At 40.4% G+C, this 21,311-nt stretch overlaps 3 protein-coding genes across 8 annotated transcripts in view; 2 read left to right on the top strand and 1 right to left on the bottom strand.

Annotated features, from left to right (window-relative positions):
* The window catches only part of s100p (S100 calcium binding protein P), a 320,093-nt gene that overhangs the window by 166,999 nt on the left and 131,783 nt on the right, over nucleotides 1–21,311 (top strand). The gene's annotated exons all lie outside the window — the stretch shown is intronic.
* akr1a1b (aldo-keto reductase family 1, member A1b (aldehyde reductase)) lies at nucleotides 82–6,608 on the top strand. 3 transcript variants are annotated; one of them, XM_085150784.1, is made up of 9 exons: nucleotides 82–224; nucleotides 3,516–3,611; nucleotides 3,925–4,044; nucleotides 4,215–4,366; nucleotides 4,648–4,843; nucleotides 4,933–5,132; nucleotides 5,507–5,579; nucleotides 5,672–5,758; nucleotides 6,307–6,608. In XM_085150784.1, the coding sequence occupies exons 2-9, from the start codon at nucleotides 3,531–3,533 to the stop codon at nucleotides 6,370–6,372; spliced, it is 975 nt and encodes a 324-aa protein (XP_085006910.1). In that variant the 5' UTR covers nucleotides 82–224; nucleotides 3,516–3,530; the 3' UTR covers nucleotides 6,373–6,608. The 3 variants fall into 3 exon arrangements, with proteins under 3 accessions (XP_085006910.1, XP_085006908.1, XP_085006909.1); XM_085150782.1 differs by having other exon boundaries at nucleotides 224–359; XM_085150783.1 differs by lacking the exon at nucleotides 82–224 and adding an exon at nucleotides 1,052–1,999.
* Nucleotides 4,583–20,761, bottom strand: c23h19orf44 (chromosome 23 C19orf44 homolog). Of its 4 annotated transcripts, XM_085150778.1 has the most exons (11): nucleotides 17,939–18,834; nucleotides 17,461–17,809; nucleotides 16,760–16,927; nucleotides 16,508–16,629; nucleotides 15,888–16,413; nucleotides 15,080–15,446; nucleotides 13,602–13,681; nucleotides 10,594–11,065; nucleotides 8,823–8,912; nucleotides 7,772–7,938; nucleotides 4,583–7,572 (listed from the first exon to the last, which is right to left on the bottom strand). In XM_085150778.1, the coding sequence occupies exons 4-11, from the start codon at nucleotides 16,528–16,530 to the stop codon at nucleotides 7,483–7,485; spliced, it is 1,815 nt and encodes a 604-aa protein (XP_085006904.1). In that variant the 5' UTR covers nucleotides 16,531–16,629; nucleotides 16,760–16,927; nucleotides 17,461–17,809; nucleotides 17,939–18,834; the 3' UTR covers nucleotides 4,583–7,482. The 4 variants fall into 4 exon arrangements, with proteins under 4 accessions (XP_085006904.1, XP_085006901.1, XP_085006903.1 ...); XM_085150775.1 differs by lacking the exons at nucleotides 17,461–17,809; nucleotides 17,939–18,834 and adding an exon at nucleotides 20,267–20,760; XM_085150777.1 differs by lacking the exons at nucleotides 17,461–17,809; nucleotides 17,939–18,834 and adding an exon at nucleotides 19,355–19,459.

The raw sequence follows: 21,311 nt of genomic DNA, 5'->3' as shown, positions 1-21,311 counted from the left end.
TTCTGCATTTTTACGTTATTATTATTATTTTTCTGTGAACTACCTTTAGATTCCCCGGAAATGGAAGAACTATCATACCGGAAAAGGAAAACGTCAACAAGATGAGGTGGTGTTTTTGAACATTTAGCAGAAAACAGCACTCTTTGCACAGTGGTCCTACGCTGCAGGAGGACAACCGGAACAGGTCGTTGACTGAAGTCGGCAGCTTTGAAAACCTTGAAACAGTAAGTTGACGAATCAAAGTGAGCACAGAGCCGTGAAGGAGAATTCACGTTATATAATTTTACAGCATGCAGTCACTGAAGTGTCAGCTCCTAAAGCAGACGCTGTGTCGTTTGTGTGTCGGTTTCGGCAGCAGGGTGAGTGTGTGCAGACTTCTACTAAAAACCGACTTTAAAGGGAGTAACGCGAGAGAATGTGAGAGTTGGCTTCAATAGAAGCTACAACAGCAGCCGGCTGTTATTTCAACAGAAAGTGTGGCGGCTGCTGTTTTTAACGAGCAGCTGTTACATTCATTTTTTTCCCTGAAGATAATCTCAGCAACAAGCGAAGCCACCGAGTGACCACACAGCCACAATACTTTATCTAACCGTAGCTCCCTCTTAACTAAGTGTAGCATTGTTTGCTAACATTTGCTACATAATACAAACGTCACTCCTTTTTTGCAGATATGTTAAGTGTGAGGGGGGGGGGGTCAGCAGTTTTTTTGATGTCGAAGGACAGTGAGCGCGAGGACAGTGGTATTGAGGTGTGGCAGAGCGCGTGACTTTCCAGAAAACCAGCTGACTTTCAGGGATTTTTGGGAAAATCTGGAAAATATTGATGTTTTTGCAGATTGGTCAGTCGAGTTGTGAACCAAATTAACACCGCTTTCCTTTCCTGCAATTAAAAAAGAATGCAAAAGGAAAACAAGTTTAACATACAACATCAAAAAGAGCCGTCAGACCTGCTGAAACAGGGCAAAATATAGCTCTAAAACCATAAAAGTCATTTTCTAGTTGTAATGCATTTACTAAGGTGTCGCAGAAATGAATCAAGGGCATTGAACAAGAAACAAGATTGTTTTGAACTGAGATTTCAGCCAAAGGAGGCACGTTTTAGGTTCCCAACCTGATGAGCCTCATGAGGTCCCACAAGATGGTTAACAAAGGGGGGGAAAGGCGAAAAACAGTTATGCTGCAACCAACAATAGAACTATTTCAAAGGGCAAAAAGCAGCATGCACCTTGTAGGTGACCACTTTTTTTGGAGCCATTTCAGTGGTCATTTGGATATAAAACTGCATGCATGCATTCAACAGCCAAAACAAAGAAACTGCCCTCCTTCCCTCTGGGATCATACTTCTATCAATAATGCTCAGTTTTTAGAGTGTCATGTGTCTCTCTATAATGCTTTCAAAGAAAGGCATCAGGTGCTTAAAAGCTGACATTGACGTGGGAACCACAAAGTGTGTGGGCCTGTTAGTGAAAGCTACTGATGTCAGTAGATAGATGATAACCAAGAAGTTCACAGATGATTTATAGATTCTGACTATAAATTGTTTCCGAGGAAAGTTACACCACCCTCTGCTATCTAGTGATCAAGCCTTCAAAATCCCAAAAGGCACCAAATAGCCACCAGAACTGATGTGGAGGTTTTTGTTTGTTTTTTTTACTTTGTGGCTTCATAGTGTAGTAGTTTACACATTTGCCTAACAAGTGAAACATCCTTAGCAGGCACCCAGAAGGAGACACAAATCCCTTTGAAATTGCATAAGACAAAGAAAATCTGGTGAATACAGAAGCAGCTGAAAGCAGTTACTATTTATGCCGTCAGTGGAAGATGTCTGAGAGGAATGGGAACGTGGAACAAGCAGATAGTGTTTGTGTTAGGCGGTGCGAGTCAGAGAGGGCGGGTACAGGTGTCTTGGATCAACAGGAATATAGTTCCTTCTACACGCTGCCACACTGAGCTCATTCACATCCGGGCTTGCACTACTTATTGACTGATACACGTCTATGGTAGGTATTATCAAAGCAGATGTGTTTTTATGGTGTTCAAAATTAGATGAGAAACAATTTTGCATATATGGGTTTTTTATAATTAATGTTTGTGTGAGTGCACTTCGAGAAATTTCTTTGTCTGTTGAATCTCAAATCCAACTCTGAGAAAAATCCTCAAGTTTCTTACTTTCAGGTCTTTTTATTTGAAGTATTGTAATTTCTATATAGTGAGGGGAATGATCACATCCCTCTAGCTGTTGAAAATGCAAGTCAGCAGCCTTCATTTCCTTTCATGCTTCCTTTTCAGCTTTTCTTTTTTCCCTTTGGTGCAAAAACAACTTTGGAAATTGTCATACTTTAAGATGTGCAAGCTTTCAATTCAGAAATGTTTTTCATAAGCTAATATTTTTACTCCTGTATACAAACTTAATTCTAGTGTTCTGGCTGCATTCTCATCATGTGATCTTTTGTTTAATCTAAGCTAAATTTTGATATTGATATAACTTATAAAGGCTTTGCACAGTCTCTCCTTGTATTTGTCAGTCAATGACTTTAATTGGATCTTCCTTTTACTGGTTGGACAGTTGCTATACCAGTTCTTCAGCTGTTCTTTATATTCATTTGTTTGACTGTGATGTTTGGGATAATAATGTGGTGTCGCGACGAGGAATAACCAGGGACGGTAACTAGGATGTTGACAACGCCACCTGGGGGAGGGAGTTACACCCCAGGAAAGATTTCTCTAGCCAATGTACGTGTTGCACTGGCTACCAAAGCCCACAGACTCGTTATTAACGGCAGAGGTGAGACAAAGGAAGTTTACAAATCAAAAATTTATTAAGTACTACTAAAAACATAAAATTATAAAATCAAAAAGGCACCTAAAGTAGCAGGGTTGAGACGGCAAAATAGTTAAAACACTTTATTAACAAACGATGATTAAAATGACCAGACTCCCTACCACGATGCTACCCTAAAACAATCACAGCATGATGAAAGAATAACTAAACAAAATGGTGGAGACCGGCCACTTGAGGAGGCAACCTACAGGGAGGAGTGCCCAAGGGTGCCACCAATTACTCACCCGTGTGATTTCACTGCAGACCTCACTCACACTAAACTCTAAATGGTGCAATCTACCTATGCCCGGTGTGTACACGCATGCATGGGGAAGGGGATTCCACCTCACGTGCCTAGCCCCTCAACAAGCAGCTGCACCTCCACTAAAGCAATAAAACAAAGCATAAAATGTTACACACATTAATAAAAGAGCTACATAAAACAATTACACCCCAAAGTACTGTTCGTTATAAAAGCATCACATAACAAACAAAACAGCATGTGACAAGACAGCAGCAGTATAGTGCAAACCTGCAACAAAAGAGGGAAACAGTTGTCAAAGTCCACCCTACTATGCCACAATATGATGAACACAAGAGTCCCACTTACCCCTCTAAAGGGCAATACTAAACTCACAGCCACCTGAGTTGAGCAGGTCTCACTGACTGGCTCTTACTCTGCTTTTCTTTTTAAGGTGCTTCTGAGAGGCATGAATGACTTTGCAGTTCTTAACACAGGGCGCAAGATGCCCCTCATTGGACTGGGAACATGGAAGAGTGAGCCTGGAAAGGTAGAAACTGCACCTCTGTCCTCCTGTTTTTAAGCCATTTGAGACTTTCTAATAAAATAAAACGGCGTTGCGTTTACCCCTTTCCTTCATATTAATGTCACACAATAAAGTTGCACTTTTTTTGTATAGTAATATACAAAAAAAAGTAAAAGTAAATATAGTATTGTTTTATGTCCGGTAATTGCAGCCCATTTATTTTTTACTTGTTGGTCTGAGAATTTAGCAGATTCGGATGTTAAGTTTAGATTTGTTGGTACAAACATTAAGAACGTGTATGGGTACTTACTGAAACTTGTATATTTATTTCTAACAGGTGAAACAAGCAGTTATTTGGGCACTGGAAGCTGGGTATCGCCACATTGACTGTGCATCCATCTATGGCAATGAGGCTGAGATTGGAGAAGCCCTGCAGGAAAAGCTCGGACCCGAAAAGGTAGAACTGCTTCACCAAACTGTTCAAAGCTCCAGTAAAAACGCACATAAAATGTGTCCCCTGAGAGCAACTGATTCTAGACCTGTCAGACTTTACTGACCAGTCTGGTCTACTACTGTCTTTAAAAACAAAAAACAAAGAATTCATATTTATCGTGTTCTGTGCTCCAGTCCCTAAGAAGAGAGGATGTGTTCATCACATCCAAGCTGTGGAACAGCAAGCACCATCCAGATGATGTCGAGCCAGCCCTCCTGAAGACCCTGAAGGACTTGAAACTTGAATACCTGGACCTCTACCTCATCCACTGGCCTTACGCCTTTCAGTGAGCTCAGCCTCCACATGGTCCAATAATGAGACAGTTAGCTTATGTTCCCAAAACCCCCTTTGTTATATCAAGATAACTGATGGATTATTGTATATCTTATCTTATGCCAAGTTAATCTGCCCACAGCTTAATAGTTAGATTTTAAAACGATTTTGACAAGAACTATACTACTTCATTAAAAAAATGTTTATAAAAAATTATGACATTTCTTAAAAGTTAGTTGATGCTCAAACTGATAAACAAGCCTGTATTTTAAGACCTTCTTGGATTGCTCCTAGACGAGGAGACGTTACTTTCCCCAGAAAGGAGGATGGCACCTTGCTATATGATGATACAGACTACAAGCTGACCTGGTCTGCCATGGAGAAACTGGTGGGAAAGGGTCTTGTCCGAGCCATTGGCTTGTCCAACTTCAACAGCAGGCAGATTGATGACATCCTGTCGGTCGCCAGTGTCAAACCAACTGTCCTTCAGGTACAGGATGTTTGTGATGTTGACGGTAATAAAAGGTGTTTGTAAAATGCCAGAGGTGACCCTGGTATTGCTTCAATTTTGCTGGACAGGTAGAGTGCCACCCCTATCTGGCCCAGGTAGAGCTGCTGGCCCACTGTCGGGATCGGGGCCTGGTGATGACGGCCTACAGTCCACTGGGGTCTGCTGATCGAGCCTGGAAACATCCGAACGAACCCATCCTGTTGGAAGAGTCTGTGATCTCTTCCCTTGCAGAGAAATATAAAAAGTCTCCAGCTCAGATTCTCCTGAGGTAAATCTATAGATCAGAATATCCAAAAGTACTCTGCTTTTTTTTTTTTAGCAAAGATCACACTGTGTCTCTGTTTATCTTCGACCTTTTTACATTCTTTTTTTCTTAATGTTTCCAATTTTACATTTCAAATGATATCATCAAAAACACATCCAGATTCAGCTTGTTAGTCTGTAGCTCAGTATGCATCTAAACTGTGTACTGCATGGCACCTTTACTCACATTTGCAGTTTTAAAACAGCAAACTAAAGCTAAAAAAGCAGTATACTACTTGTATAAAACTTGTGTGCTTGATGCTCTGGGCAGAAATGCACACTGGTATGGTCATGAAACCCTCCAGCAGCTTCACATCAACACAAATCCTGTATTTCCAGGTGGCAGACACAACGTGGAGTCGTAACAATCCCTAAGAGTGTGACCGAGTCCCGCATCAAAGAAAACATACAGGTGAAGTGAGATTTAAATAAATGTTACATTTTGTGGTCCAGCTACAGTGAGGTATGTTGTGTTGTATGTAAAGGGTTTTGTTATGTTGTCAGGTGTTCGACTTTACCCTTGAAGCAGAAGAAATGAAAAGTATCGCAGCACTGACCAGAGGCTGGCGCTACATTGTACCAATGATCGAAGTAAGTGGACTTAATCGGTACTCTAATAAATCTTTATGTTGGGACATAACTGCTAAGTAGCTCTTACTGTCTACATCAGCTCCGCAGTGATGAGCAGACAACAAAGTGATGAGTGCAACACTGTGCACAATGTTTGTGTAAATCTTGTAAATACGAGCTGAAAATAATATAAATACTATACCTATCCTATGATTATGAAGTTGGGGGTGGGTTGAAGTTAGTTTATATTAGATTATGGAGCTCTTATGTGTGATTTGGAAACCTGTTGTTTGGAAAATGTTCATTATATGAATATTAAATGTTCCATCTCTTCAGTGAATATAATAAAGTCATTAAAGAATTATTAAGTTGGCTCATTTTTAAAAAATAAAAAATTTATTTATTCAAAGGAGATGGTTGTTGATTTTTACTAGCTAAGCCATAGTGGAATACGTATTTTCAGACAGTTTTGGTTAAATAGGAAAAAGCAGTTGATGTCAAGAATTAACACATGAACTTGCAAAATGCAAACAAAAAAAGCTAAATGTGTTTAACTTTTGTTACTGCAGGTGGAAGGAAAGCGTGTTCCCAGGGATGCCGGACATCCCTTCTACCCTTTCAATGACCCATATTGACAACTCACACTACAGCCTGAATTTGTGCCTTCAACAACCCCATCAACACACCTTCCCACATCACCGATAAATGTTCCTGGGTCCTGCCATCGAAGTTTGTCTTTAGATTTTGTTCAATTCTGCACTTGCCGTTAGAGTAATTCAAGTTAATATTGGTGGTTGAGATTGAAAAACTGGTAACTGTAAAAACACCGTACAGTATGTGTTAATTTTTTAATAAACATTTTGTTACTTCCCTTGCAAGCGTTTATTTCACTGAATGATTATTGGCTTAAGTTGTCTCTTTAATATTATATCTTAGAAGAAAGTGCTTTTAAGATTCTGTTTGGTGTGTCCATTTAAACCCATTCATTTCATCTGGTCTACATGACCACCTCAATCATGCAAAAAAAAAAAAACAAGTCTGTATAATACAGTCAAGTAATTAATAGTAATTTGTGAATTGTGAGTGCAGTTCTATAAGAAGGCTTACATACACCCAACAACCTGTTTCACAAGCATGAATATGACATCCATGGTTGGGGGTGAGCATTAAAACCAAATGCATCCTAATGAAACTTAAATTTAATTAAAAATGCAGGCCATGAAACTAACTCTACATAAAAATCAATGTTGAGAAATGTGCTGTACCGCCATGCCTTTTTTTTGTGACTTTGATGCCTCCATTCTCCACCTATGACTCCAAATCACTGATGGTGTATGAATTCAAAAATTACATTCTTTGAAAACAGAAGTTGTCTTTTGGCATATAAATAACTATTAAGGCTATTAAATCTCTCACTTTTGATGAATTTATCTACCTTCAGCATCAGCTTTCAACTTTGTTGCATTCTGTATTAGTTACCTTATCTGCAGGTGCTGTGGAGGTGTGCCCATCTTTACATTAGCAGACCACAGCCTTATAATGTCCACTCCAGTATTAAGAACCTAAAGTGATGGATTTGGCTGCCAGCTCTTGATTTTGACACTTGATATAAAATTCCATGCAGTGTTTTATGAATAATAAAGTAATTTTCCACTGAGAAGGAAAAAAAAAGTTTTTAAATGTTTATAAAAATGTCTTTAAAAATAAAGACACGATCCAGCTTCTGGTCCTTGCAATCACAGTGGTCACATACAATGGTCTTCTCTCATCTCCTGCAGTACCTCCTCTAAAGCTTCCTTCATTGTCAGTTTGGGAGATCTGTGCATGTGGATAAGCTGAAAACAGAGGGGAAAGTTTCACTAAGTCACATTTTGACCAGTATTGCTTTGAAATTACTTTTGTGGAGATGAAAAATAAAAATAATGAGCTGGAAATTAGTACAATGAGTACACTTTAAATGTCTGTTATTTCCATTACTGAGCCAAAAAGCTACAGATAAGTGTTATTCACAGCCAGTGCGTGAGTATACTTTACCTTCTTGGTGTCCTCGAGAGTGGTATATCTGTAGTTTGGTGGTTCCAGACTCTGCACCAGGCTGGAGTGCAGGTGGCGGTTGCTTTCAATGAACCGCCTTGTGATGGCAAGCTGCTGTTTTAGCAGTTCATTGAGAACAAATACAGCTGGATTGAAGGTGCTGATTGCTGATGGAGAACCAAGGGATACACATTGCAAGGTTAAATTGAAATATTTATGAATGTTTAAATGACAGTAACAAAAAATGTCGTTAACTATTTAACTGATCTGGAAGGCACTGTCTCCCAGTATATCACCTGTAGATGGCGCTACAGCTTCATACTTTTTTTTTTTAAATGGCCCCACCACAGCCATCAGTATGACTCACTTGAAATTTGCCATCATCCTTGTATAAACCCTGATAATCCCTGAGAATTACCATCTGGATCCAGGTTTAAAAGATTTTCTGTTATCAGTGTGACAAATCCAAAATTTGACAACTTTCTAGTTTTCTTGACAAAGTGAAGAGTCTCAGTGAAAGTGTGTTTTCAGAGCCGTCTGTTAGTTAATCTGTCAGCAAGATCATGTGGAAAATGCCATCAAAAATCTTATTTTTGAAGCATTTTGGAGAAAATCATGATCACTTTTTTTTTTAGCCAATGAGGAGCATAATTGGCCTGATGTACTAGTACACCCCAGGCTCTTAGTAGGTACACCTATGGTATGAATTTTAAAATACTACATCGCTTTGTTCTCATGTTCTTGCATTCATAAGATTTTCTGAAAACTTGACCTCTGACCTTGACTTTGAGGTCAATGTCACTGAGATTCAAACTCATCGAAGATTTTTTGGAGGTGATTTGGTATGGTATCCGTTTGAAAACCCCTACAGCATGCCTGCCCGCCTGGCAGGGTGACAACAATACCCAATCAGACTTTTACAGCTGAGGGGTAAAAAAGCACGTGAAAGAGCAAAATTTTAAACATCGACCATGGGAAGAGTACATATGTTAAAAAATATATAATGTTTTTTTAATTATTTTGTATTTTATTTTGTTTTATTGGTTCTCACCTTCTACCATTTCTGCATTGAGGGTATGAGTGACCACTGGAGAAGGATTTATGTAGGTCATGCTCACCATAGGGTCCACAGCAGGAATATCTGAAAAAAGAAAATTAAAGCTCAATGTGATAAGACATAAGTTCTAGTTGCCCACTCAGAAAATGGGGACCTCTCTGGTTCACATCGGCATACATAATCATCGACTCATTTATGTTAGTCCCTGTCAATCAACACCAACATGAAACAGCTTTCAAGCTTCTCTTCTTTTGTGAAAAGAAACTTCAGATATTCACTCATGAATTCATCTTAACTTGTATTGATTTCTGCAATTCACTGCTTTCGTCACTCATTAAATCTGCCTTCCAGTGCTCGCAGGCAACGCAAATGCCAAATGGCTGCTCCCGTGACACTTGTTGCATTAAGGATCCAATTTAAAATTCCTACCTACCTACAGAGTATTGCACAGCCAAGTTCACTCTTTATCTCGCTCACTCAAGTCCAACAACACAAAATTATTCCTAGTTCTCTGCACATGCCTGAAGCCACAGAGCCTGACCTTTAAAATGCTCTGAAGTTTGTGGATTCTGTGGACTTTCTAAGTCAGCTTCAGGCATATCAGTTTATTCTGGCATTTTAGTTACAGGGTTTTAAAAAGTAAATAAGTATTTCTCTTAGATCCAAAGAACAATGCAAGATAAAGTTCAGATTAGCGCCTTCATACAAACAAGATCTCCTTTTACTTAATAAGATGATTTAAAGGAATTTTGGTGAGAAATGGTGGTCTCTCTCACATCTTAGATAGACAAATACTATGTGTAGCCAGTGTTGGGGAGTAACGGAATACATGTACCGCCGTTACGTATTTAAAATACAAAATATGAGTAACTGTATTCCGTTACAGTTACCATTTAAAAAGGTGGTATTTAGAATACAGTTACTTTGTTGAAATAAATGGATTACACGGCAGTACTTTCCTGTTTCATATTGTGGCGGGTCAGGCCTGTTTGGGTTTTGTTTGACAGCTACGTTCTGTCGTTCCAGGCGGCAGCGTTACGGTTGCCATGGTTACAGGGTGACGCTCTCTCTCTGCATGTTTCCTGGGTGAGAGAGGCCTTTTTGTTGTTGTTGTGCTAAGCTAATAGGCAGAATGCTACAGGTATAGCTCTAAAGAATGTAGCATCATAGGCAGTGTAGTCCGTGCTGCAGGGAGAATGGACTGCCATACACGTTATGTGTCTGTGAGCGAGGGAGGGAGAAAAAGGAAAAGTCATCGAGCAAAAACGGGAGCTGGAAGCATGCAAATATAATAATAACCACTGCAGCCAAGAAGAGAGCCTGACGAGCCCAGCTGTAAGTAAGCTATTAAGACTCGACTGTACACCGTGTTCGTGTTTTCCTCCAAAAACAATAAGTTCCGTTGGAGCAGCCTTTCAACGCCTCTCTCTGTCTCTCGCTAGCAAAGTTGACCTAGACAACAAAGTAAAGCTAGTTTTCGGTTACGAGCCCGACACGAACCCGCCATATAAGCCAGAGGTCCCTTTACTACGGTTTGGAGCCGCGGACCTTCAGTAACAGTAATAAATCACAGCAATAGTACATTCATGTAGTTGTAAACAGCATGATAATATATTAAGTAATCAAAAGAATTCAGAATACGTTACTCTCATTGAGTAACGTAACGGAATAGGTTACAGAATACATTTTGGGGCATGTATTCTGTATTCTGTAGTGGAATACATTTTAAAAGTAACCTTCCCAACACTGTGTGTAGCAGACAAACCTGTTGGCCATGTTGAAGCCAGTGGACCAGAATGGGTCTGTACTGCAGTCTCTTTTAAAACCTTTCTGGCTGAAGTACGTCTCCTCGACTGTTGATATGAAGCCTGGCCCTCATGTAATAATGACGATCTGGAGTCCTCACTTCTGCCTTGGCTGTTTGACTTGGAAGTGTGACTGCGATCTGAGGTCCGTGAGGTGGAGGAATGACTTGCTTCTGAGAAAGCTCTCGAATAATCATCTTCTGTCCTCCCATCAAACATGTCTGAATCCAAACCCCCATCTCTGACTTCTGACACCATCTTCTCTTCACCTCCATTTCTCTGCAGATCCTCTGACACTTGACTGGCACTGTAATCTGGCTCTGTTTTGCTCTCACTCTCAAAGTCACTTTGGTAATCCAGCAGCTGGTCTTGTTGCTGTTCCTCCTCGTGTAGCTGCTGCTTTCTGTCTGGAGATCCTGGAACAGGGCAACCCTGTTTCATGAAAGCAAAGATATCAGTCTAGGGAGTCCTTCAGAGAATTTAGAGATCTCAGACAAAGGGTCCCCTGAAGAATATTATACGTATACTAACATTCAGCCTTCACCTGCATGCAAGGAAATTTGACAAACACAATAAAATGCAGTAAACAGTTGCTTTCTCCAGCTGAAGAGTATCTCAAAATGTAAGTTCATCCTCTCAAGAATAGGAGGATTACTACTGCCCCATTTATCTCCTTGAGACAGGATAACTATAATTCACTGTATATATCTCAGCAGAACAGCTGTCAGTTGGTTCACCTCCTTCAATTAAAGTCTGTAAACTGGACCACTCAACAGTATTTGTGTTGTTAGTATTTTTGGAGCATTTCTACTTTTTCTACTTGCGCATTTTATACAACATGTCTCATCAACTCATTTACACCAGCATGTTTTCTGAGCCTAACTGCTTCTATCTAACATTCACACATCCACTCAAATTGCGGTTCAGTATCTTGCCCAAGGATACTTGGCAAGCAGACTGCAGCAGCCAGGGATCGAACCACCAACCTGATTGGTGGATGACCTGCTCTACCTGCTCTGAGCTACAGCCACCCCACTAATAATAATACAGGTAATAATACGGCTTGGTGTGCGGTACAACACAACAAGAAGTTTGTGCTCTAGTGTAGGTGACTGAACTTTCTAGCACAGCTAATTAGTGCGGTTATTTAGCACTAATTAGCAGATACTTCTAGAATATAGAGTGAATCTGTTTGATTCCCTCTATATAAATGTATCTTATGATATAGGTTTATTGTATAGGATAGCGTTGTTAAAAAAGTTACAAATGCTAATGTTATACTCAGTCTATTTAAAACTGAAAAAAATGTGTTGGCCTCACTCTTCAGTCCAGGAAGCAACATTTATACCATCTCATTTCTGTGGGCCTCTTAGAATTCAAACTTAGTCAAAGGTTCATTTTTCCACTGCCACAGAGGAATAAAATTTCTATTTCTATTTAGTTTATTTCTATTTAGTTTATTCTAATAAATCTTTAGAACTTTTTTTGACCATTTTAGAGCAGAGAAAGAATCATATTTAGGAAATGACAGAAAACAAACTTATAATCATATCCTAGGATATCACAAGTAAATATCCAGATTACTGCACATGTGTTTTAATGCTTGTGGTTATTAATGTGAGGCTTTAACACATGGCTGATTTATGATGTAAGATTTTTTGGTTTCATTATTAATGCAAATTTCAGTGCACCACGCCAAAGAGAAAATGTCCTTGTGGACAGAATTTAGAGTCTCCAGCATTAATATCAGTGGCGTTACACTAACTTCAGGGTGTCGATTATCATTCATCACTATCACAGACTCAAGGATACAACTTTGCATACATACAGTTATTATCTTTTTCTGATTAGGATTTATTTAATGTGTGCACTGTGGAATAATGTTTGCACATAACATCAGGAACCTGTGATTAATACCTGAGTCACAGCTCCTTGTGCTTTCTTTCTCACTATTTAATGCCATAAGGAACATCAGGCAGTCAGTGAAATCACATCAAGAGCAATTTAAAATATTTCTTCCTTTTCTTTGACACTACTCTAGCTGGTGGCTTCCTAGGTGGCCAGCTATTCGTGTTATATAAACAACAAATTCAGTGTCTATAATGAAGTCCTTCTCATTAAACTCATTGTTTTTATTTCATTTAACCAAATTCTTTTGGTAATCATTGCTGCTCTTTGTCTGTGGCAGCAGCAGTCCTAACCCAACAGCACACAAAGTAAGCAACAGCTAGGGATCATAGTGAAGCATTTAGCAGCCAACACCTGGATGTTCCATTTGGAGCTGATGAGGAAATCAGAATTATAATAATTTTAACTGCAACAATTATGTCTTGTGGTCCAAAACACACCTGTTTCCCCATATCTGAAAAGATGATATTTTGATGATGTGTTCAAAGTTTGCTTTGACTTTGTGTATAACATGTTTTCATAGATATAATCAGTGCAATTCAACAAATATTTCCTTTAAAGTGGACCTGCTATGCTCTTTTCTTTCATGCATTTACCATTACAGTGGCTACCATTCATTTTAAAAATGCTCAAAGTTTAGTCAGGTCATATGTGCAAGTCATCTATGCGGGCCAAAAACTCAAGTGTAGTCTAATATGGTCATCTCTGGCACACAGCTGTGTGGAAGAAGCCCAAGCCACCTACTGCTCAAATCATGAGTTTATGAGGGGTAGCCAGTCAGAGCAGAGTTGGTTGGTTGGACCAACAGAGCAGAGTTGGTTGGATGGGTTATGAACAGAGGGGGCTGCACCAAGGCACAGATATGATGAGTCAAAGATAAATATGGATTATTTTGAACTCTGAATCATGCAAAGCTACTCTGGCAGAGTTCAAGAATACAAATATGGTGCTATAAATGAAACTAATAGGTCCTCTTTAAATTATGCTACACTGAATGGCAAACTTTCTCCTTTCTTCTTCACTTTATACTTGTTTGGAACTAATTCCTGTCATTTCCCACCTGTTTTCTTGGTGTTTCTGCATTAAATTCAAGGCGAGCAGGTGCAAGGTCATCCAGTGTCATCACATTAATCTTGAAGTCTGCAGAAACATAAAACCACAATGACAGAATTTAAGAGTCTATATTCATGTAGCCGACTATAACATGTTACTCAGTTTATAGCTGCTGGCAGTGCAATGCATAAGGCTACAAAAAGACACTAAAAACACCTGATGATTAAAAACTGAAAACTGAATATTAAAAGAGGCTAACTTGTAAATTGAGACAATCTCATAACACTGGTTTATGTGACTGTGGTGGAATTAAGGCACGACGGGACCACAGATCCATGTTTTGAGGCATCTTTATTTAATATTTGCATCACACCACCACAACCCCACACCAACCCCTGAGTCCCCGTGTTTTAACACGGCGGGCGTGATTGCGGATGCCGTGGTCTGCCGGCACCGCAGACCACGCCCCACCACACACCCCCATCGCCCGATTGAGGCCGGAGTCTATTACAATGCACGTCAGGGTACTAGAAATAAAGCTCAGGTCACTATGACTGCCAGTAGCATACTGCTCCAACAGTATCAATTACTGGTAAAGATACATTTATTGCGAATATTATCAATGTCTTTGGGCCTAGAAGTTGTACCTCCCATGTGGTAATGACAGGGACACTAGATCACAGTTATTAAACCAAACTATTACATTATTTGTACTTTTACAAAGCACTTCACTACATAGGAATAGTTAAAAAAGAACTATCTATTGATATATACTTTTAAAAAGAATATCCCAAAACACAGATAGTCTAAACTAAGTTAATTCTTTGCACGTTAAACTGTAGTAATTTTAAAAAAAACTGTGTGTTTTGAGGGAATGACTGATGATGCTGCAAATATGGACATGCTTGAAAGATGAATGGTTTAACTAATACCTGTGTTTGCCATTGTGCATCAGAAGATAAAATCTATTCTTGTCCTGTTGTTATCAAATTAATCCACTATCAAATGCAGCAGCTTGTTAAAACTCACAGTGGCTCGATACAATAAAAAGGTCCTCGAGAGACTGATAATACATGCTTTATTCCCCTTTTTCCCTCTGAAAGCACAAATGTTGTTTTCTGCCTTCATGAAAAGCTTTCCAAGAACTGCCAAACAAATTAGATTCATCCTGTGAGTTCATTTTGTCATTAATGATTTTTCTTCAAGTATAACATTACTTCATTATTGAACAGAAGAATGACCACACTGTAACCTTCTCTTTTATACGAGCAGTAATGAGATGTTCATTTGGACATTAGTGATTTTATTTCAGATATAAAGTCGTTAATGTACAAAGGAATGAGCGCCATGTTGCCCTCTCTTTCCTAGGAGTGATCAATACATCATACTCCTAGATTGCTATTAATAGTTAAACACAAAGAACATAGCTGAGTCCAATCAACTCTTGAACACTAGGACTAAATGCATTTGATGAGCACCTCTCACCTTCAGAAGAAACTGAACTCATCTCACTGAGTGGGCGTTCAGATCCCGTCTCCACGGGGAAAAGCTCGTCCAGAGAGAGCACTTCACTGCGTCCTGAGAGGGAGGACAGGGATCGCTGTGGGCTTTCTGGCCTATAGGAGGTGCCCGGTCTTTCCGGAGGATGTGGGGAGGAGACACGGGGTGGAGAGGGAGAAGAAGAGAGCACAGAGGGGCTGAAGCGGGCCTGGGCATGGCCAGTGAATCGGAAAGGCGAACTCCGGTTAGAAGAAGCAGAGGAGCGAGGTGGTGCTGTGTTGGAGGGTGGTGAAGGAATTACTTTGGCAGTAAGTGGAGTGGAGTGAACTTCATGACTGCTTTTGAGGAATACCTGTATGAGTAGAAAGCACAGCTGCTTTGAGCTGATAAAACGGTGTCTCTGAGCCATCAAAGTGAAAACGTTATCAGGTTTTCACTCTAACCCTTACAGTGCAGGTTGCAGGAAAACGGCCTGATGGCTTAACCACGTACATGTCTGGCATGATTAACAACCACTGTGTGAATGTGGCTTGTCATTATTTCCACAATGAAAGTCTGTCATGCATAAAAGTCTGTCTATTATGTTAAAATGATTTAGCTCTGCCTTCGTAATCATTCAATTTAGATAATTTCCAATTTCCTGTAATAAACAACTTTTTCTTTTATTAAAACTGGGTTCAAAATGTTTCTTTTTCTTATTAAAACTGTTTTCACGCCTATCAGAATGATGCTGTCAGTTTATAGGCTGTAAGTAATGAGAGTGAACCAAGCAAAAAAAAACACCCAAGTGTACCTTATCTGACTTTTTCATGGAGGAAGGTCTCCCAGGTCTTAAGAAGCTATAGTCTGTCGAGTCCTGCGAGTCTCCAAGCAGTTTCTTCATGTCTTCTTCATCACTTTCCAGACTGACACCACTCGTTAGTTTAACTGACTTTGTCTCCAAACGCTCTGAAGATGCTACATGATCTGCTGCTCTGGACCTGACTCTCACACTAACACCTACACTTTTTGGAGCCATAGTAAGAGATGTATTAGTGTTTTCAAGAGCTCCAGCTGCTTTCTTCTTAAGGAAACGGGTTCCCCTCAGGCTCTGGTCACTGCTAGACTGTACAGACTGTTGCACAGATGTCTCTGGGGTTTGGGTGACTCTTGCTGGTGCTGATGATGACACTCCCAAATCTGAAGTCAGAATGAGGGCAGATTTTGTCTCCTGTCTTGCCTGTTCCTGCGCCTGCTTGCGGCTCCGGATGCGACTCTCAATTTCAGCCAGTCTAGTCAAGGATGCAGTCTGAGTGGCACGCCGTGAAGATGATGCATTTCTGACCAGAGATATTAAAATAGGCAACTTCACATCAGAAAACATTTTATTCTTTGTGCAAATTAATAACCAAATTTTTATATGCTGAATCTTACCTTGATTCAGATTCAGGGTGCATTTGGTCCCTGTTGACGGGTGACTGGCTGCTGTTTGTTGGTGGTGGAGCCTTCTTCAAAAACCTGCTTCCTCCTCCCAGAGAGCTCTGCGGCCTGAGACCCTAACCAAAAAATTATAAATTGATTAATTATTAAAAACTTATACAATTCATGTCAAGTTGGATTTACTGGGTTCAACAACACTAATGTGTAGTCTTCCATTATTGAGCAACAGCAACAATTAGCAGTTACCTTGTTTGAATCCAGTTCTCTTCCATGGTTCTTTTCAGCATCCGTAGCTTTAACATCCCCTCCAGACTCAGGAGCTGAACTGACTGAGGACAAGTCGCTCAGATCTGAGAATAATTTGTGTGTTTCGGGGGGAGCAGATCTGGGTTTGAAAGATTCCCCTACAGAAACCTACAAAGAAACAGATTATATTTATGTAAGAAGTGCTTTAAGATTTAATTACTGTAGCACCTCATTCTGCTCCTACATGTGAATTATACTTCAGAGTCACAACGACTTGAATGACATCTCTATCAAACCTCACTCTGAATCTCACTGGGAAGAAACTTCTGGCATGACCAGTCATGGAAGCTCCAGTACCACCACATCTGTCTAAGACAGACCAATCACTTGAAGGATACGGGGTCCCCTGACCCCTTAACTGGCCCCACACCAAGCATTCTCATTCTCTAAGAGCTCCTCAGCAGTCCTGGACCAGGATAATTCAATTAATCTGTTTATTGACACAGCCATTAAGGTAGTCCGAATGTGGGTTTTACTGGTTTTCAGGAACATCTTTTACAATGTAATTATATATTTTTGTCAAGGAAACATCTTGTTATAATAGCAGCTGTTGTGTTGCTGCAAACTGCATGTTAAAAAAACTAGCTAGACAAGTAGCTTGTGGTTTGTGTTTGCGGCTATTGCTAGTTGTCAAATCTAACTTTTAGTAATCATGGATATTGGCTCCTCTCAGGGTAACGCCAGTGGCGGCAAGGTTAAGGATGTCGTGTCCCACCCTTGCCCAGGTGTCACCTACTTTCCCTTGACCATCTCGGAGAAAAAACCCCATCCCCCCTGCATTGCCTGTATGGCAATCAGGGGGGAGGAGAGGGATCTGTAAGACAGAAAAATATTGCCCACTCGCCAGGCACCCACCAAGCAGCTAATGACTGCTGTCCCAGTGTGTCTAAAGAAGATGAGCCATTACTAAACATTTTCCTCAAATTTTGGGGCTCAATTTTTAGTGTGGAGCAGTCAGTGGAATTTCATCTCTATCCAAACAGACGTTCACTTGTGTCGGTGGGATCAAACCTTCCAGGTAAGATGGAGTATTTCACAGCCTCCATGTACCAAAAGGTTTATAAATCGGAAGCGCAGTCAATATAAAATCTGAACGTGGTCATCCTGCTCTCAGCCTACCAAGCTGAGCTATTTCAGGACATGGGCCCCCAGCTGGATAAGGGTACCCCAAGGCTCAATCTCTCCAGCCTTCCTGGCCAAGACAAGGTCATTATGAATTCTCCGTATAAGCCATCACGAGCTAGGGGATCATTTGAGGAGGCACTAACTGCTATGCAGCAGGTTAGCGACCTGAGGAAGAAGCAGGGTATAGCTTTTGACCTCTGGCTTCCTCATAAAACCACGCCAGCCTCCGCCTACCTGCCCAGGCAGCAAGAGGATGTAATGTAGGCTTCAAAGGTCCTACTTAGCAGCTACCGAAGCAGCAGGTGCCTCACCAGCAGCGTCCATCCAGGCAGAGTGAGAAGGCATCATACCTTTAATACGAATACTATATAATCCATTGTTTACAGATAGATAGATACATACATAGAATAAAGCTGGTCTTTAGGAAAGATTAAAGATTCCATCAAAATATGAAAGACTTAAAATTACACAAATCAAATAATTATTTAAAGAGCTCAAATGCACTTATAGTATCTCACAAGAAATACTTCTTTAGAAAGCTTAAATTGAAAATCTGCTGGTAAATTTCTACAAGAGCACCACTGGGAATGTCACATTGAAGTGTTGCTATTGAAAGGAAGGACCTGCATCACGTGGTAAGCACAGCTCAGTGGGACAAAACTCCTGGACCTGAATAGCAGCAGAGCGGTCAACTGAGAATGAGGGCCAGGAGTGAAAATACCACCCACCGTGTTCACAGCCTGTTTGAACCACTGCTGTAAACTAGTATCAACAAGCTGAGAAACAACCTCTATGACACTCCATTTTTCTGCTCCATTAAAGCACTGGTAACAAGGAGTAGAACTACACCCACACAATCTGCAATTTACATACATACTGCCCTCAGAGATGTGAGCAGCAATGCAAAACCACTTTAAAACCTCTATTTGATCATTTTCATTAAAATTATACATTTTTATCTAGATTTAACTTATTTGTTTATTCATATCTGCAGTACGGGGGGGGGGGGGGGGGGGGGGCACAGGGAACGGTTCTGGCTCCGTTCCTCTTCACAATCTACACTGCAAACTTCTCCCACAACTCCACCCAGTGCTTCCTGCAGAAGTTCTCTGATGACTCTGCAATAGTCGGCCTCATCACTGATGGGGACGACAAGCAGTACAGAGGACTGACCCAAGACTTTGTGGATTGGTGCCAGCTGAACTACCTCCAGATCAACACCAGTAAAACCAAGGAGCTAGTGGTAGACTCTGCAGGCACAAACATCCTCCACTGCAACCACTGAACATCCAAGGTATGGACATTGAGGCTGTGGACAGCTACAGGTACCTTGGTGTTCATCTGGACAACAAACTGGACTGGACTCATAATTCGGAAGCCCTTTACAGGAAAGGACAGAGCAAGCTGTACCTGCTGCGGAGACTCAGGTCGTTTGGAGTGAAGGGCCCACTCCTGAAGACCTTCTATGACTCTGTGGTGGCCTCAGCTATCTTTTACGGTGTGGTCTGCTGGGGTGGCAACATCTCTGCCGGGGACAGGAAGAGACTGAACAGGCTGATCCGCAGGGCTAGCTCTGTTCTAGGATGCCCTCTGGACCCAGTGGAGGTGGTGAGTGACAGGAGAATGGTGGCTAAGCTGTCATCACTGATGGGCAACATCTCCCACCCCATGCAGGAGACTCTGACAGCACTGAGCAGCTCCTTCAATGGCAGGCTGCAGCACCCATGATGTGGGACGGAGAGATTTCGCAGGTCTTTCCTCCCCACTGCTGTCAGACTCCACAACAAAGACTCCAACTGATCAAACACACACACCCACACATGTGCAATAACACTAAGTGCAATACTCTTTTTCTGACAAAGTTGTATTTTTACTGTTGTATACAGCATTTATATTCTATTTTTATCCTATTGTATATTTTATTCTATGTATTCTACTGTATATAGTATTTTATTTTATTCTCTTCTGTATAGTTGTGTACAGTATTTTATTCTTATTGTATTCTAATTTTTGCTATATAACTTTTGCACTGTCCACTTCCTGTTGTGACAAAACAAATTTCCCACGTGTGGGACTAATAAAGGTTATCTTATCTTATATGCAAAATTTCATTGCATCAGAGTAAAGTTACAATAAAGATTCTGATATTATTGTTACCAAACGTAACGCAAGAAAACAAATTAAATTATTTAATCGCTTTTAACTATGATGCTGAAGAATTTCAAATTTGATTTTACCACAGACAAGGTAACTTTCCCGTGTAAGAGCAGACAGCTCTTAAAAAGGGAGGGAGGCGACAGCTAAAGAAAACTCGGTACATACCCGTGTTTTGGATGAGGACTCTTGCCTGGAGCCCTGAGCGTCTCCGTTGCTCCTCTTTGCGGACAGCAACGCCTGAGCTCGATCCACAGCGGAGTTTCGGCCGCCTAGTTTCCACATTTTTAAAACACCCACTTTCTGGCAAAATGCTCCTTGATACAGTTCGATATGTAATATCACATGTATGTACGCAATTTCCACAGTAGCTAACCCATGTTGGGCACCATTTATCCTGCATACGAGAGACTACTGTTGACTAGCAAGTAGCTAAAGCTAAAACTTCAAACTGCACAAAGAAAATCGACATAGAGTCATTTAGATGCCTTTCCTGTCGGTATAGTTAATTATAAATTATGCAACATTCAGGAGTTCCCAATTAAACTACATTATTTCCATATCCCACCTACTACGTAAACATAAACGAGTATGAGTTGGAAGCGTCTGTTGTTTCCATGGAAGAGCTTCCGCCTCCGTCTTCTTCTTCTTGGTAGTAAGAAAGTTCTCCTTGGAACGCCACCTACAGTTCAGTACAGAAGCTACGTGTACGTGTCCTACACGGGCACCGTTATGTTTTTTTTTTTTTTCATTCAGTCCATTTTTATCTCTGTACTTTAGTCAAAAATAAATCTAAGCTTTGCTATTTTATGTTTACTTTAATTATATTTAAAGCTATTTGGCTGCTATGTTTTATTCATTATCAAAGTAGGTTCGTAATTTGCGATCTATTCTGTTTATACCCCTGTGTCCAAGCATGCGCCCATTTCCTTCCATTCCCCCCATTCCACATTAGTATTGTTTTGTTGGTTATAATAGTAAGTTAAACTAGTTTAGTTATTATTCTATAATTCCACAAATACTACAAAAATCATGGTAGAATGGCAAGAAAATGCAAAATGGAAATAGTAATATATGTTAAACAGACTGTAGGTAACCCTGGCCCTGTGCGATCCAGCAGGTAAATGTGAGTCTTTATGATGAGCATGTTTAATTTTACACCAAATTTAACATGCGCTGATTTTAAAACATGTGATAGCAGAGGATGGTTTCG

Source organism: Neolamprologus multifasciatus, chromosome 23, assembly GCF_963576455.1.
Source record: "Neolamprologus multifasciatus chromosome 23, fNeoMul1.2, whole genome shotgun sequence".
NCBI lineage: Eukaryota > Metazoa > Chordata > Actinopteri > Cichliformes > Cichlidae > Neolamprologus > Neolamprologus multifasciatus.
The sequence above is the reverse complement of the archived record's forward strand: the minus strand, read 5'-3'. Positions and strand labels throughout refer to the sequence as shown.